The following is a 19,294-nucleotide window of genomic DNA, read 5'->3' on the forward strand; positions in this document are numbered from 1 at the left end:
GTGGGTAGCCTTTCCCTTCTCTAGGGGATCTTCCCAACCCAGGGATCGAACCCAGGTCTCCCACATTGCAGGCGGATTCTTTACCAGCTGAGCCACAAGGGAAGCCCAACAATACCAGAGCGGGTAGCCTATCTTCCTGACCTAGGAATTAAACCGGGTCTCCTGCACTGCAGGCGGATTCTTTACCAACTGTGCTTTCACTAAAAACAGTTACAATGTTGAGACCAATAGGCTTACTCTTCTGGATGAGCAGCCTCCCTCTCAATACAGAAATTCAACTGTTTTCTTACTGAATGCAACTGGAAAAGAATGGTAACTTGGATGCCCGCATTATCTCCCTCAGACAGGGAGAGGAAGATAATGTAATGGAAACACTACCTTGTGTGTGTGTACTGAGTCGCTGAGTCACGTCTGACTCTCCGCGACCCTATGGACTGTAAGTAACACACCAGGTTCCTCTGTCCATGGGATTCGCCAGGCACAAATACTGGAGAGGGTTGCCATGCCCTCCTCCAGGGTATCTTTCTGACCCAGGGATCAAACCTGCATCTCCTGCATTGGCAGGCAGATTCTTTACCACTGAGCCACATGGGGAGCCCTAAAACTTACATTTTTTCAAAAGAAAAAGATACTTAGTTTTACTATGTTTTAAAAGTTAAGGGGAAAAGCGTTTATAAACTTAAAGGAGTATTATTTAAGCTTCTGTGAAAAATGGTATATAATGACTGAATCTCTCATTGGCTAAGAAAGCAGAGCTGAAAGAGCTTTGATGTCTAGATTTAAATATTAAAATTATCTTTTTAAGTTCTATAATGCTGCTGCTAATGAGCTTACCAAATTTCACATTTCAATTTACAATTATCCCATGAATTAGAGACTTCTGACCCTTGCAAACTTCACGTCTGTCTTCTAGTGAAGGTGGACAGATATTCTACAGCTCTGAGGTACAGATAAGTCAAAGAGTTATATATGGCTACCACATTGATTACCAAAGAATCAAATATAATTTCTCCCCTTTTCGGTTTCTACCTTTATTTTCCTTATTCAACTTGAGAATAGTCTTATTAAAAAAACTAAAACATATTCATTTCTATTTAAAAAACATAGTATTAGGACAAGATGGTTGGAAATATTCATTGATTTAAATACCTCTAGTTTTTGAAAACATAACAGATAGAAGCTTGTATCATTACTTTCGTGATTGTTATACCTTACATAAGACTACATTAGTCAACTTTTAATATTTTAGTGAGATTCTATTTCCTTTGGACATATACCCCAGAGTGGGATGCTGAATCATGTGGCAGTTCCATGTTGGTAAAAGTTCCATGCTGGTAAAAATTAATTTTATAATTATAAGATGAACAAGTTCTGGGGATCTAATGTACAGCATAATGACTATGGTTAAAACTGCAACGTATACTTGAAAGTGGCTAAGAAAGTAGACATCAAGTATTCTCATCAAAAAGAAATGGTAACTGTGAAATAGCTCCTCTAGGCCCTCCTGCGCCTGCGCAGCCACGGCTCCTTGGACATGGGGTTGCTCCTCCCAGCTGCCGCCCCTGGCCTCATGAAATGATGGAGGTATTAACTAATCTTACTGTGATAATCATTTCTCAACACCTAAGTGTATCAAATTATCACACTGTATATCTTAAATGTACATAATATTATGTGTCAATTATATATCAATAAACCTATGGAAAAAATACAAAAACTAAGTAAAATAAGGCCTGTACTTCTGCTATTTTAGAGAACTTTCTAGTTCAAGAATCAGAGAATAAAGAAGAAAAACATATTAGCATAGCTAATATATATAGCTAACAATTCTTGGTTTACATGTTTAGTTATTCTAACTTAACTATTAAAGGATACTTTAACTCACTTAATTCACTCAATATAGAATGATTACCTAAGTCAACAAGTATGTAAAAATCACAGGACCTTCCCTCTGAGCACTTGAAAAAGGATTACGAAGGATTCAGAGAAGACAGTGATCACTTCTGGTTGGCTGGGAGTCAGAGAAAGAATAGGATCATGAAAGCCTTCATGGAAGAGCTGACATTGATGATTTTGACATGAGGAAATGGTAAAAAAGGAAAAAGGCATCTCAGGAAAGGTGAGCAAACACTAACACGGCAAAGAATGAGGACATATATAGTTCAGGAAAGCAGAAAGGAGTACACAGTGGAGGAAACGTAGCATCATTTAAAAGGAAAAGAGAAAAAATTTAAAGGTAGAGGCAAGCCAGATTTTGAGGAAGGCATTCAATACTTAGGCTTTTACCTTTTCTACATTAGGGACAATTCACAAAAGAAGAATGGAGGGGACTTCCCTAGCGGACCAGTGGTTAGGAATCTGTGATTCCACTGTAGGGGGCACAGGTTTGATTCCTCGTCATGGAACGAGAATTCTGTGCAGCAAAAAAAAAAAAAAAAAGCAGAATGGAAAAAAACAAATGTCTTAGGAAGCTGATGGATGCGGTGGTGGTAATAAGAGGGGAATTAACAACATCAGCAAGTGACTATCAAGGCAAAGAGAGAAAAATGACCAAAAAGACACACTTCAAAGTGCTATTTCAGAGGGTTATTTAATACCATCAGTACTGTGCAGAGTCACATTGGAGAGCAGAGTGAAAAGAAAAATCAGTAATACTGATTGTCTTTATTTAAATTTTTGATGTTTTATCAGGAATTTTTTGCATTAACTTTGGTTTTTAACAGTAGTTCTTTAAAATACTTGATTACTGAGTTTCTTGGCGTGTTCTTAGAATCTGCACCTAAGACAAACATCCTAACTTTTTCCACACAAAAGCGTATACATGTCAGAAATTCCCAAGAACAATTATTGTACAATAATTGACTTTCAGAATGCTAACCCTTAGCCATCAAAAAAAGTGGGGTTAATTCCTGTTACATACATTTAAGAGGACAGGGAGTTCCATAATTTGTTTACAAAAGGTTCCTCAAATAACATTAAAGTAATGTTACTTTTAGCTTGAATGGAGGGAAGGAGTTTAAGTTATGTAGAACACTTCTGGTTTCTGTTTTAGTCAGTATACTAGCCAAGTGCTACCTATATGTAAAACTTAGAGTATTCTTTGAATACTGTCTGTTTCTCAAGTTTATCCAGGGAAAAACAAAGTTCTTTCCAAAAGCCCTTCTCATGTTTCTCTGACCTTATCAAGGTTACTTTTTACCTCTCTTTGGTGGTCGTACATGATACGTTAAGTCATTAATGACCAGCTTAAAGTCGTCAAGGAGGAGGAGGTCTATTCCTGTTGAGGCAGCAACTCGAACGCCATCTGTGAAAAATTTAAATGTGAAAAATTTAATTTGTCATATGTCCATAATTATTCAAGAGTGGTCAGGAAAGAAAGCAATCCTCAAAATAGATTTTAAAATTATGTCTTTTAAATTTCAGTTAGCTTTTTGCCTTATCCCCAAACTCTATGCGAAATAAAGCTTATACTACCTGAGGCTTTTTGTTTTCGTGGCCTCAAGTCTGTGAAGATTTAACAACGTACTTTTCTGGCAGAACTTTATGAACAAATGAAATAATTACATAGGTGTCATCTGGAAACCTAGGGTCACTGGGAGAGCTGCATGGATGTCTATTTGTCTATGACGGAAATTGGTTGTTAAAAAACCAACATCTTCTAGTATATGGAACTTTGCAGTATAGTTACTGATTAGTTGCCAATAATTCAGTAGGGGCAGAGGCTAGGGTGAGCAAAGTACACCAAGTTCATCTATTAATTATGAGTTGAGAATTAAGCATATTTAAACTACAGGGACTTACTGTACTAGGCTTTTATGTTTTCTGTACATTTAAAATTTTTCAAAGTGAAAGTGGTAAAAATGTAAGGCACTTAAAAAATAAATAAATGAAATGGATGTCATGTCAAGTGGGAATTTTAGTGCCTTATTTTCTGTTATTTTCAAATCCCATGTCTTTATTTTATAAACGTTTATGTGAAAGACATAAAAAGATCTAAAAAGAAGTCCTAATATTTCATATCTTCAGAGATAATGGCTCAACTACTGGATAAGTTTATTCTATGCCTAAGGTAATGACAAAAGGTCTCAAAAGTGTAAAATGTGACTGATGGCGCATTTTTGCCCATGGCATTATATGTGAGGTGCTTTTGAATTAGATCCCTGTGTATTAATATATACCCTTACTAAAACTGAACAATCATATTCTAAAAACTGGGAGAGAAATCACTGTCTCTCCTGACATTTGCTAAGCAAAAAATTCTGTCCCGAAGTTAAAAGCATGTGATTCATTTGCAGCATGTGTGTGTGTGTGTGTGTGCATAGAATCAGTTTAGAGGGGGAACAAGGGGTGGGTGGAAATGAATAATGAAGGTGACTATACCTGGTGAATAGATTGCAACTCTGTCAATGCCCCGGTCCTCTTCTTGTAGTTGTCGTAAAAACACACCAACAGAGTCTGAGATAGGTTTGAGTGTGAACTGACAGCGTTCACGCCGGGACGGTAGCCTCACAGATATCACAGGTAACCCATTTTGATACACCACTGTCACATCTGAATGAAAAAGACCCATAATCATATGATAATCAGATTTCATTAAAAGTTAAAGTGATATTATTAATCTTCTTAAATGGGGGTTTACTACTATTAGTGTGGTTTAAAATGTTTCCAAAGGTTCAAGAATATGCCCTTTAGCTTTAATTGAAGATTATTCTGGGAATTGGCTTATGGAAGATTATATCTATCACATAAATCACTTTTCAGAACAAATAAAATATGCAGAGGATTATCTTTCAAGTGGGTCAAGAGGAGGCTTTCCCAGAAACTTGAGGTAAAGTTCTTGGTATTGGTGAATACAAACCCTGATTCCATTTACTAAAATTTTATTAAGTAGCCAGAGATTGCAGGGCCAAATTCTATATCCTGTAGGAGATGGCTCTTGGGAGCCAGAGCTTTCAAGGATTTGTGGGGGAATAACATGTGAAAGTATACCAATAAGTAAGACTTACTCAAGGACAGCAATTCATATTTATAGTACATATAATATTACATCCAAAGTGCTTGATAAATAAGCATTCTCTTATACAATGTGGACATACTATGATACAATAAAAAACAATTTCTTTTAAGTTCTCTTGAACATTTTCCTGAGGTTAGCAAGAAGTCAAAGCTCAACATTTTGGGACTTACTAACAGAAAGTTATTAAGGGAAACATTAACATAAGCTACACAACTGACAGGATTTTCTACAACACTTTGGCACAGAATTCCTTATTTTCTTGTTTTATTCCTTAATTCTTAATTTATAGAACCTTAGTCTCTAAAACAAGTGTCAGAAGAACTCTTTCAAATCATTTTCAAATGAATTTTCAAATAACTTTTGAACAAGAATTTTTTACACAAGCAACCAAGCATTTAAAGGTGGTAGGTAATTTAGCATTAGCCTGTAAAAGGAAAACAGGGTATGGAGTCAAATCTGGCATGGAATCCTGACTTTAACTTTGGACATATTATATAACTTCTGTGAGCCTCACCTTTTCATGTATCAAATGGATTTAATCCCTAACTGAGACAGTTGTTGTGAGGAATAAATAAACCATTTATAACATACTGCTTTTAGATGAGTGGTTTATTAGCTTTTAAAAAAAGTAATTAAAAGATACATTCTATAAAGTTTGTAAGGATTCATACTCCTTAAAACTGAAGAGAAGAAATTACATAGAACAGTGTTCTGAATTTTCTAAATGCATTAAACTTTCATAATTGTAGTCATTTACATCTTTTTTCCTCACCCGGTCTAGTAAATGACAACGCCTATAATGAACACAGAAGCCTCACACTACAGTGTTCATGACTTAAATAACGCTTATTGAAACACAGTTTATCAATAACAAAATACATTCTTATTTGAAATGAGTATTTGATGAATTCTGATGTAACAGGATAAAGAACATTTCTATTAGCCCCCCAATTCTCTTGACCTCATTCCAGTTAACCCCTGGGCAACTACTGATTGGATTTTTGTCACCATGGATTACCTTTAGTGTTTAGACTTCTGTACTGCTGGAACAGCACAGCATGTGCTCTTCTGTACCTGGGTGACTTTGAGATTCATCCATGTTGTCACATGCACTGGTACTGATTTGTTTTTACTGCTGAGCAGCATCTAACTATACATGGACACACTGTAATTTTGTTCATCCATTACATGACTGACATGTCGATTGTTTCCAGGTTTTGACTACTATGAATAAGCTCTTTATGATTATTTACTTAGAAGTCTCTGAGTAGACATTTGTTTTTGTGGTATACCTTTTCTCATCCTTTTACTTTTAACCTACCCATGTCTTTATGTTTTAAGTGGGTTTCCTGCAGTCTTGCTATTTTATCCAATCTGACAATCTGTCTTTTAAAGTATGTATATCTTTTGCATTTAATAAATTATAAATATGGTTATGTATAAGTCTGGCCTCTTGCTACTTTTCTTGACTCAATTCTTTCTTTTACTTTCCATCTATTCTTGCCCTCTTTTAGATTAACTGAGTATTTTTATGATTACATTTAATCTCTACTATGGGCTTCCCTGGTGTCTCAGCGGTAAATAATCTGCCTGCCAATGCAGGAGACCCAGGTTAGATCCCTGGGTTGGGAAGATACCGTGGAAAAGGAAACGGCAACCTACTCCAGTATTCTTGCTTGGGAAATCCCTTGGACAGAGGAGCCTGCTGGATTACAGTCCATGGGATTACAAAGGAGTTGGACATAACTTAGCAACTAAACAACAATACCAACAACAAACTGGCTTATTAACTGTACCTCTTCATGGTTTTGGGTTACTCTACAGCAAGTAATGGCAGTGTTTTTCTATAAAGGGTAGATATCAAATACTTTAGGTTTTTGGCAGTCATAAAATCTCTGTTGCAACCTAAGACTCTGCATTGCGGTACAAAAGCAGTCCCAGGCACTATGAAAACAAATACGCATGGCCGTGTTGCAACAAACTGTATTTACAAAATTAAGGAGTGTACTGGACTTGGCCTATTGGGTCTGCAGAACCCACCTCAAGGGTTTGCAATATACATCTTTAATTATCACAGTTAACCTTCAGGTCATATTATACCACTTTAGATATAGTGTAAAAACCTTATAACAATATGCTTCCATTTCCCCTGCATTGTGCTACTGTTCTACATTTTATTTCTATATGTTACAAACCACAAACTATTTTTACTTTGACAATGAATTATATTTTAAAAATTTCAAAATGAGAAAAATGTCTTTTACATTTATGTGCATATTTACCCTCTGGTGTTCCTCTTTTTTTTTTTTTTTGGTATAATCCACATTTCCATTTGGTATCATTTTCCTTTTGTCTCATGAGATTCCTTACACATTTCTTGTTGGGCAGATATGTTGGCAATAAATTCTCTCAGTTTTGGTTAAGTCCAAAAAAGTCTTTATTTCATCTTCATCTTTGAAAGACAATTCTGCTGTCTAAAAATCTAGTTTTTTTTCCCTTCCAGTACCCTAAAGAACTTCTAGTTTGTACAGTATGTTATACATTTGTGTACATTCTTATCTTTGTTCCTTTGTATACAGTATGTCTTTTTCCCTCTGGCTGCTTTTAATATTTTATCTTTATCATTGGTTTTCAGCAACCTGATTACAATGTTCTTTTCTATGGTTTTCTTTATGATTGTGCTGTTTGGGAATTGTTAAATTTCTTAGGTCTGTGGGCTCATCATTTTCATCAAATTTATAAAAACTCTGGCCATTATTCAAATATTTTTCATGTCTCCCACACCTCTCCTTCTGGATTCCAATTACACTCATATCATACCATGTGGTACTGTCACACAGGGCACTGAAGCTCTTTTCATATATTTCAGTTTTCTCAGATTCATTTTGGATGGTTTTAATTGCTATGTTCTTCAATGTCACTGATCTTTTCCTCTGTAGTAGTTAATCTGCTATTAATTCCATCCATACTGGTTTTCATTTCATATATATTTTCATCTCTAGAAGTTCCATTTGTTTATTGTTCTATTTTCTATTGTATTATGCTTATGTTTTTTCTTTTCTTTTCATGAATATAAGAATCATATTTATAATAACTATTTTAAAATCTTTATCTGTTAATTCCATCATTCCTAGGTCTGGTTCTATTGACTAATTCCTGCCCCCACCCACAACCCTGCAGCTTCATCATATGCCTAGTAGTTCTTGACTGGAGATTAGACATTGTGACTTTTACATTGCTGAATGCTGGATTTTGTTGTATAGTTACTGCATATTAGCTTGATCCTCTAGAGTCTTTTAAGACAAATCTAGAGAATCCTTGGCCCCCCTTCCAAGCTATGCTTTTTCTGGGAGTCTCTACTGAATGTTCATGTAGTCAGAGATGCCTCGCCTCTCTAGCTGGAGAGAAGTCAAACGATTTCTGGCCCTGAGTGAGCACTAAGAGTTATTCATTTCAAAGCTTCTGCTGCTGCTAAGTCGCTTCAGTCGTGTCCGATTCTGTGCAACCCCACAGACGGCAGCCCACCAGGCTCCCCTGTCCACAGGATTCTCTAGGCAAAAAACTGGAGTGGGTTGCCACTTTGTTCTCCTTTACAGCTTCTGGTAATTGCTATCTCCTGGGAAGTTGTTATAGCCTGGCTTTGTGGCTTAGAATTTAACCAAAGCCTCAGGCTGTGAGCTGAAGCAATGTAAGATTAATTTCATTTGCTTCTCTTTCCTCAGATCAAAGTCCTGTCTAGCCTATTGTCCAGTGTTAAAAACAGTATTTTCATGTGTTTTTATCTGGTGTTCTAACTGTTGACAGCAGGATAGCAATTCCCACAGCAGTTAATGCTTTGTGGATACATGATTTGAATTTTTACATAAAAAATAAAAAGCAGAGCCATAAATCTCTATTTATTCTTTCCAAAGGACAGTCTGAGTTTTCTAAGGAAAATGAGGCCAAAATAGTAATATAAAGTTAATACATAGTATGTACCATCTAAAGTTTTCAATATCTAAAACAACTTGAAATTTTTGTCATTTTCTTTCTCGTTTTTAAAAGAATCCTTAGCCATACATTGCTTCTTTAAAGTCAGAGCCAGTAATGTTAGGGGAAGCACACTGATTGAAAACGCCCACCCTGGCCAGGCACCACAGTAATTATCTGCATGAGTGTTTTACGACAGGAGGTTCTGGTAAGGAACAGGGAACTAATAAGCCTCCACCAACCAGAAGAGTTCGGGAAAGGTCAAAAGGAGACACCACCTGTCTGACCACCTCCCAGAATCCTTCTCTCTGGCATCCATCTTGGCTGAACAAGGTGTGTACCACCAGGAAGGACTCTGAGTCAGAATGATTGGCTAAAGACAACCCGGAAACTAATTCCATCACCGTAAAACCCGAGACTGCAAACCATGTGACAGAGCAGTTCTCCTGGGTTCCCTTACCCTACTGCTCTCCTCCGGGTGCCCCTTCCCAATAAAATCTCTTGCTTTGTCAGCACATGTGTCTCCTCGGACAATTCATTTCCGAGTGTTGGACAAGAGCCCAGTTTCGGGCCCTGGAAGGGGTCCCCCTTCCTGCAACAGTAACATAAATATCCATATTTGTTCTATAAGCAGTAATGATGATGGGGTTCATAAAATTAGGTGACTAACTTGTCTACCTGGTGTTCACCCTCACCACCATCCAGTCTTCTTTCTACATGTGAAAATATTCAACCACAGATTTCAAGAAGTAGTCAGAGTTGAATTAAAATAAAAGATAAGAATCTGTGAATATTAAACACATAAACTATGGGCGATTTCACTAATATATCAGTTTCACGGGTAAGTGCTTAGGGATTACTGTTTCAAAATAACTGAGACAAAGTAAACAGGCAAAATTAAGGTTTTTATCACTCAGTTTAACTTTTTTAAGATTATGAAATTGTTAAAAGGAGTTAAATATGAAAGCTTTGAAAAACTTGGCAAAGATAGCACATTTCAGAACTAACAAATCTTTAATATAATACGGCTTTCGAAATAAATCCCCAGGTCTCATTCTTTCCCACACACTCAATTGTAATGCAAATACTAGATTTCTTGTTTTGCAACCAAAGAATAACAATTACCAAAGTTCCTCAAGTTTAATAATATACAAAATGGCTGTAGGTTGTAGTGAAGTCACAATGGGAGTTTACAAGCTAATGACAGCTGTCAGCTACTATTCTCTAGAGTCAAATATTCTTTTCAAATGCAAATTGCATCAAGTAGCTTTTTGGTTGGTTAAAAAAAAATCTTTTGCTCTGATTTCCATTTCAATAAATAAGAAATAATCTAAAGTATGTTCTGGAGCAGTGTACTTCAAAGAAACCTAGAAGTTATGGGGCATCCAATATAAATACTGAGAGACAGAATATGACAACTGAAGTAGGAATAAAAATTAAAAGGCAAGGAATTTTCCAGAGTAAAAAGAGAACTGCAAGGACAACAGACATCGGGGTAAAGAAGTAATATATTAAATAAATTTTTAAAAAATGCTTGGGAGAATTATAGAAAAAGTCCTATAGTAAAAATGCTTGTTATTTAACCAATTGTTAAAATTCATAGGAGGAAAATTAATCGGTGTTAAAAATAATTATCAAAATCTCCTCTAAAATATATAATTTTATGAACACTGTGACTGAACACAAGTTTGTGTGCCTGATGGACAGAGAGGTCAAACAAACTGAAATGTCAAAGTCTGATACAGAGAAAGGTTTATTGCAGGGCCAATCAAGGAAAATGGGTGGCTCAAAAACCCCAAACTCCCCAACAGTTTAGGGGGAGAAGTTTTTTGTTTGTTTTTTTTTTTAAAATACTATTAATTTATTTTTAATTGAAGGATAATTGCTTTACAGAATTTTGTTGTTTTCTGTCAAACCTCAATATGAATCAGCCATAGGTATATATATGTCCCCTCCCTCTTGAACCTCCCTCCCATCTCCCTCCCATCCCACCCCTCTAGGTTGATACAGAGCCCCTGTGTGAGTTCCCTGAGACATACAGCAAATTCTCACTGGCTCTCTATTTTACATATGGTAATGTAAGTTTCCATGTTACTCTCTCCATACATCTCACCCTCTCCTCCCCTCCCCCCATGTCCTTAAATCTGTTCTCTATGCTTGTTTCTCTACTGCTGCCCTGCAATTAAATTCTTTGGTACCATCTTTCTAGATTCCATATATATGCGTTAGTATATCTTTCTCTTTCTGACTTAGCTTTACTCTGTATAATAGGCTCTAGGTTCATCCACCTCACCAGAACTGACTCAAATGCATTCCTTTTTATGGCTGAGTAATATTCCATTGTGTATATGTACCACAACTTCTTTATCCATTCATCTGTCAATGGACAGCTAGGTTGCTTCCAGGTTGTAGCTATTATAAATAGTGCTACAATGAACACTGGGGTACATGTGTCTTCAATTTTGACTTACTCAGGGTATATGCCTAGGAGTGGGATTACTGGGTCATATGGTGGTTTTGTTCCTAGTTTTTTAAGGAATCTGGGGGAGAAGTTTTTATAGGCAAAGTTCGGGGTGAGGGCTGCAGGGTTTGTGACTTTCTTTTGATTGGTTGATGGTGAGGTAACTGGGTGCCCCAGGAATCATGTCCTCAGTCTGAAGTTACCATCTTTCACCTGGGTGAGGGCTTCAGTTCCTGCAGAAGAGCTCAAAAATATTATATGGATATACATTTAATTCATATTATATGTATATACTGCCCCAAGGCTGCCCTATTGTTTCTTGATTGCTCCTCCCTTGTTTCTGCATTCCCTCTGCTCCCTGATTAGCAATTGTTTGAATCAGCCCTTTGGAACCTAGAAGGCTGAATGAAGCCTATTTTCTATAAACAAGAAATGGGGACCCAGAAAGGATTTGTACACAGGAGACCCACAGGGTCTTGCTTGGTTTCAATAAAACTGTATACCTCTTAAAGATTTATTATGAAAAAGGAAAAGGTATAATAAGGAAGCACATTTAGGGTGTTCTCTGCAGAGATACTTAGAACTGAACTTTATATGATAGATGATTCCAGTGGCTTATGACTTTGCTATCATCTGTTTCTTTTCTTTCTCTTTTTCTCTACTATTCTGCATCAAGAATATGAAATACAATAATATAATTTTAGTGTTGGAAGGGTTAAAAGAAATCATACAGACAATAAGGGCCGTTCTTCTATGCTGCTGTTGCTTAGTCATGAAGTCGTGTCCTACTTTTTTGCAACCCCATTTCCTTTACCATGGAAAATGGTGCCATTTCCTTCACCAGGGGATCTTCCTGACCAGGGATCAAACCTGTGTCTCCTGCATTGGCAGGCAGATTCACCACTGAGCTAGGTGGAAAGCCTGCCCTTCTTCTATAGCTAAGAACAATAAAGTGCAACAAGGTTAGATGATATTCCTAAGGTCCATCCATGTTGTCCCAAATGGCAAGATGTCATTCTTTTTTATGGAATATGCTATTGTACATATATTCCACTTCTTTATCCTTTCATCTATCTGTGGACATGTAGGTTACTCTGGTATCTTGGTTATTGTAAATAATGCTACAGTTAACATAAGGGTGCATATATCTTCTCAAATTAGTGTTTTTATTTTCTTCAAAAAAAATTTCTGGAAGTAGGATTGCTTAATCATATTATAGTAGTTCTATTTTTAATTTTTTTGAGGAACCTCCATACTGGTTTCCATAGTTGCTATGCCAATTTACATTCCCACCTTTTCTTCACATTCTCTGCAACACTGTTATTTCCTTTTCGGTAACAGCCATTCTGACAGGTATAAGTGATATCTCCTTGTAGTGTGATTTGCATTTTCCTGATGATCAATGATACTGAGCATCTTTTCATATGTCCATTGGCTATCTATGTCTTCTTTGGGGAAACATCTATTTAGGTCTTTTGCCCAATTTTTAACCAGGTTGTTTGTTTCTTTGATGTTGAGTCGTATGAGTTCTTCATATAATTTGGATATTAACCTCTTATCAGATAAATCATCTGCAAATATCTTCTCCTACTCAATAGGGTGCCTTTTCATTTGGTTGATAGTTGCCTTTGTTGTGCAAAAGCTTTTTAGTTTGAAGTGGTCCCACTGTTTATTTTGCTTTTGTTTACCTTCTCTGAGGATATGTATCCAAAAAATATTGGTAAGACCTATGTCAAAAGTGTACTGCCAATGTTTTCTTTTGGTTATTTGGGGTCTTTTATGTGTCCATATGAAGTTTAGAATTACTTGTTCTAGTTCTGTTAAAAAAAAAAAAAATGCCACTGGTATTTTGATAGGGATTGCACTGAATTTGTAGATTACCTTGGGGAGTATGATCATTTTAACAAGATTAATTCTTCCAATCCATGAGCATGGTATATCTTTCCATTTGTTCATGTCATCTTGAATTTATCAAAGTCTTATAGTTTTCTAAGTATTTACCTCCTTGGTTAGATTTATTTTTAGGTACTTTATTATTTTTGATGCAATTATACATGAGATTATTTTCTTAATTTCTCTTCTTGATAGTTCATTGTTAGTTTATAGAAACACAATAGTGTTTGCTTTTTTTTTTTTTTTGGCTGCACTATGTGACTCTTGGAATCTTAGTTCCCCACCAGGGATCAAACCCACCCCTACCCCCACTGCAGTGGAAGTGCAGGGTCCTGACCATTAAGCTGCTAAGGAATTTCTAGATATTAATTTAATACCCTGAAACTTTACTGAATTCATTTATTAGTTCTTTTTAAAAAGTTATTTGTTTTTGGCTGTGCTGTACTCAGGTTTTCTCTAGTTGTGTCCAGTGAGGGCTACTTCTCATTGTGGTGGCTTCTCTTGCTGTGGGGCACAGGCTCTAGAGTCTGAGGGCTTCAGAAGTTGTGCTTCCTGGGTTCTAGAGAGCTGGCAGCACAGGGGTTGCAGCACAGGGGTTTAGTTGCCCCGTGGCATGTGGAGTCTTCCCAGACCAGAGATCAAAGCTGTGTCCCCTGCACTGGCAGGTGGACTCTCAACCACTGGAACACCTGGGAAGTCTAGAATCATAAATTTAGTAGTTTGATAAATCCAGCTGTTGGGTCCTTCCAAGTGGCAATATAAATTAACTTAGTGAAATCAACTATATATTTCACTGTGAACCTAAGGTGAATTAGTGTTTGTACAACTGAACCTCTCTCTGTAGAACTATGTAAAAATCAGTTATGTGAAGTTAGTACAAGGCTTAAGTGATAAAATTTGTGAAAACAGAATTATAAACCTTTTTTGAAATATATGGTATTATTGGTTTTGGGCTTCTCTGGTGGCTCAGAAGGTAAAGAATCTGCCTGCAATGTTGGAGACCCAGATTTGAACCCTGGATCAGGAAAATCCCCTGGAGAAGGAAATGGCAACCCTCTCTAGTATTCTTGCCTGGAAAACCCCATGGAGAGAGAAGCTTGATGGGCTACAGTCCGTGGGGTCACAGAGTCAGACATGGCTGAGCACCTGACACACATAATTGGTCTTATGTTAAATATGTCAATTACAAATTGGCACTTGCCAAGAGGCCTGGAATGCTGCAGTCCATGGGGCTGCAAAAGAGTCAGACATGACTTAGCAATGACTGAAGAACAATAACAACGACAACAAAGAGCATCAATAGTGACGAACAACAACAAGGGCTTTTGCCACCAGTCTCTGCTGAGTTTGAAGCCTATGAGGCTGCAGCTGTTGACCTTCAACACTCGCTGAGGGAGTTCAGGGTGGAGTGAGGCTCTCTGCGCCAGAGAATCTGGTGGAACAGGGCTTTAGATAGATATTTTCAGGAACTGATTTCATCATTCCAATCCACACATCTCTTCATATCTAGAAAAGCACTAAATCATTAAAGGACGATATCTGCTCCTTGTGACTAGTAGAATCTTTTTTTTTAATATTTATTTTTTTTAATTTAAATTTATTTATTTTAATTAGAGGCTAATTACTTTACAATATTGTATTGGTTTTGCCATATATCAACATGAATCCACCTCCCTCCCCATACCATCCCTCTGGGTCATCCCAGTACACCAGCCCCAAGCATCCTGTATCCTGCATCAAACCTGGACTGGCGATTCGTTTCTTATATGATATCATTTTGACTCAAATAAAACTTAATTTGCAACTCTCAAGTTGTGCATCTTTTTTTGTCTACAAATAGTAGAACCTATATAACTTTTGTTGAATCTGGTTCTTTTAAAATCTGTTTATGAAGATAATTAAACTCTCATAGATGTTAAAAGCATTTGAGCTAAATAAAAGGTCATCCACATCCTTCATCTATTCATTCTGAGAATTAAATATTTTATATTGTTTTGTAAAAATAAAATCCTGTCTTAATGTAGTGCCCTAACATTTTTTTCTTTTTTAAGAATAATTCTTTTCATGATGCTGCTTTGAAAGTAACTTCATTAATCCTTGACTTTTGGCCCACTTTAATTTCTGGACGGTGTAAAGTGGAATACAATCCTAAAGTACAGAGAGTAAAGTGCAGTAGAAGAATGATAGATGTTGGAATCTCAGACTTGAAAACAATTCCTGAAAATCTCAAATTCTACCACTGGAGACACCTTGAATGTATGGGCACATTACTGAATATACCCTTACCTCATTCACCTTTAATACAGAGATTCTAATAACTCACAAGGAGGCTGAGAAGATTCAATGAGGATATAGAAAAATGCTTTCCTTGGTAGTTTGACTTGCTTTTTCTAAAATCTACAGTCTTAAAAAACTGAAGTCATACAAATTTCCATGAGAAAATTTCCAGTCAAGGCTTTAACCCCCAAGAGAACAAAAATCACTTGTTCCACCGAGGGCAACAAGGAGAAAAAGAGCATAAATTATATAAACCAATTCCTGTTCCTAGGTATTTCTGGATAACAGACCTCCTTGATAACCTGAAGAAGGTATGGATTCATTCCCCCCTTAGACCTATTTCCTGAAAAAATTCAAACAATTCATACATAAAAATTTTAGATACATTTGTTGCATTGAAAAATTATTTCCTTCATATTAACTGTTATGGACTGAATTGTGATCTCCCAAAATTTGTACTTTTGAAACTCTAATTCCCCATGTGCCTATCTGGAGATAGGGTCACTCAGAGGTAATTAAGGTTAAAGGAAAAGATAAAAGTAATCTGATAATCTGTTGTGCTAATCTGATAGCACAACAGCTATATATGAAGAGTAAGAGCTTCCCCCACACCGTCAGTAGGTGGAAACACAGTGAGAAGGTGCCAGCTAGGAACAGAGTTCTGATCAGATCTTAACCACGCTGACACCCTGCTAGCCTCCAAAACTGTGAGAAAATAAATTTTTGTTGTTTAAATTACTCAGTCTACAGTATTTTGTTATGGGAGACTACTAGTGAGCAGACTAGTACACTGCCATATTTTTAAAATAAATGTTAACAAAAATTGAAGCATTTTTCCTCATTTTAAACAAATAACAGTCATTCTGTTTTTTTAAAGAAATTAAAACTTACAAATTAAAACAGAAAATAAACTTTAATTCTATATAAAAGGACATTTCAATTATAAGACTGGTATTGTTTGGCTTGAATAGAAAGTCACATAATGGCTTGGTTTTGGAACATGCTAACTTGAATATTACCTTTGATATCTAAAAAGGTTGTGCCTTTCTGTTTTGATGAAAAGAAGCTATAAAAACTCAGAGACTCTGGGAAAGGTATGTGGTAGCACAGCTCTCATAGTTCACTTCGCCAGATGATGCTTGGCTAAGCATGTGTAAGGAACCTAAGGTTTCTTCAAAGACTCTTAGAATTGAATTTATATCACTTTCTGTTTTGATGCAGTATCAATAATGAAATGACTGGAAATCCAAGTTCCAATTTTAAAGTTTCTGAGTGGAAGTAATCTTCAAGAGCTCTAAGTTTTTTCTAATTTTTACAGAGAAACTGACAAACCTTTCCATTCATGACTAGCCTAGAGAGAAACTTTCTCCAGCAGCTGAAAAATTCACCAGGTTGTCTACTTCCTTCTAGTTCAGAGCTACAGCTTGGTTAAAAGGGTTCATGAGTTTTCTACCAAGTCCAAAATAATGACTGTAAGGTCTTGAACTGGAAGATTATGCTCATTCATAAAGGCCCAAATACCCCCCAAGTTAATCAAGACATAACTAAAAACACTCCCTTGTAATAAACTTTCTCTTCTCTTAAAAAGCAAAACTCCTATCCAAAGTTTAATCTAGCAAAGGAGAATTTACATTTTTATTCTTTTTCTCACAAATTATTGTTCTCATAATACTAACTACTTCTGTGGTAACAGGCAAGGCCTCTTTTAGGGATGGTGGAAGTCTTCAATGCCAATGAAAAAACAAATGCATTATTGCAATGGATAGAGCTCCTTTCTTCTCTGAGGTCATAAAAGCATACATGTTGCTAAGTTTGGAAGATGTGCCATCTGTTCACAGAGTACAAAGATCTTTCTTAGAAAAAAAAAAAAAATCCTGGTAGTTATTTTGGAAAAGAAATTTAACACTATTTCAAAGATGGTGATAGCCATTAACGTTAACTGCATTTCTAATTTCCATAAGAGATCACATATAAGGGATTTTTCTTTGTATCAACATGTATATTAATAGACAAAAATTGGAAAGTAACTCCTTAAAACAGTATCAGTAGTTTAACCAAGTCACATTCTGGAGGGAAATGGCATAGTCTCCAATTTCCTCAAAACTTACCTCAAAATATTGAAATAAATGATAGCAATCCTAGAATGGATGACATCATCTGAATTGTGATATAAATTTACTTAACCCAGTTTAAATACTGTCAGCACAAAAAGTTTAAACATCTTTCCAAGTTCACATGGTTGTTTTTCTTAGCAATGTGAAAGTCAATTTTATAAAAGTCTTCAAAAAGACTTTTGTGATGCAACAAGTTCAACCATATTTTGGTACTTCAAACTGAAACTCCTACTTACCAAAAAAAAGTTCAAACTGTAGGATGTATTTTTAAAATGGCAAAATAAGGTGTTTCAGCTTTCCCAACCTCACATCTAGGTTGGTGAGAAACATGCCCACATTAAAACACTGAGGTTTTCTGTTTCTATCATTTTTTGTGATTTTATTACTTGTGTTTCCTTTTTGTTGTTAGGTTTTTAAAAGCTAGAAGGAAAGACAGTGGTGGGGTATGTTTATGCCCTCAATATAAATGATGACAATAAATACAGAATTTCCTTCCAACTGTACATGAATAGCCATTAACAATAAAATATGATTTTAAAAAATCCACCCTTTCCCACAAAATTATTTTAAAAGTAACATGAAAATTTCTGGAATATACAAAGAATGCATACAAATCGATACTAAGACAGTCAATTTTTTTAAACAGGCAAGAAGTTTGGCACTTCAATGAAGAACATATTTGAATGGTTAATGAGTACATTAAAAGATGCCCAACATCTTGATCATCAGTGAAATGCAAATTAAAACCTCAATGAAATAATACTAAAAATCCACTAGAATGTCTATTATCAAGAAGTGTGATGCAGGATACAGGATGCTTGGGGCTGGTGCACTGGGATGACCCAGAGGGATGGTACAGGGAGGGAGATGGGAGGGGGGTTCAGGATGGGGAAGATGTGTACACCCGTGGTGGATTCATGTTGATGTATGGCAAAACCAATACAATATTGTAAAGTAATTAGCCTCCAATTAAAATAAATAAATTTTTTTAAAAAGTGTGACTATACCAAGTGTTGGGGAGGATATAGGGAGACTGGAAAACTTAAATACCGCTGGTAGGAATGCAAAGTGGGACAGCCACTTTGGAAAACAGTTTTGCAGTTTCTTAAAAAGTTAAGTACATGATGAAAGAAACTGAAGACCACACAAGCAGTTGTACTGATAAGCTGTGTTCTTAGACTGGAAGAATCAACATTGTTTGACCATATTACTCAAGGCAATGTACAAATTCAATGCAATCCCTGTCAAATCACCAGTGACATTTTTCACGGAACTGGAAGAAAAGTCTTTAATTTGTAGGGAAACACAAAAGACTCTGAAAAGCCAAAAACAATCTTGAGAAAGAAGAATGGAGCTAGAAGAATCATGGTCCCTGACTTCAGACTATACTACAAAGTCACAGTCATCAAAACAGTATGTACTGGCACAAAAAGAGACATATAGATCAATGGAACAGGAAAGCAGGTACAGAAATAAACCCACACACTTACGGTCAATTTATCTACGACAAAGGAGGCAAGAATACGATGGAGAAAAGACAGTCTCTTCAATAAGTGGTGCTGG

The 19,294-nt window shown here is 36.2% G+C and overlaps 1 protein-coding gene across 2 annotated transcripts in view; it reads right to left on the reverse strand.

Annotated features, from left to right (window-relative positions):
• MCU (mitochondrial calcium uniporter) overlaps positions 1–19,294 on the reverse strand; it is a 195,715-nt gene that overhangs the window by 25,040 nt on the left and 151,381 nt on the right. For both annotated transcript variants that reach the window (XM_086382115.1, XM_086382113.1), the window contains exons 3-4: positions 4,381–4,551; positions 3,200–3,304 (exon numbers count right to left, since the gene is read on the reverse strand). In XM_086382115.1, the coding sequence (XP_086238241.1) occupies positions 3,200–3,304; positions 4,381–4,551 (276 nt within the window). The remainder of the gene's footprint in view (positions 1–3,199; positions 3,305–4,380; positions 4,552–19,294) is intronic.

The sequence above is a fragment of the Bos grunniens genome, chromosome 28, assembly GCF_055505025.1.
Source record: "Bos grunniens cultivar Pamir isolate PY7600 chromosome 28, Bosgru_T2T1.0, whole genome shotgun sequence".
Classification (NCBI taxonomy): domain Eukaryota; kingdom Metazoa; phylum Chordata; class Mammalia; order Artiodactyla; family Bovidae; genus Bos; species Bos grunniens.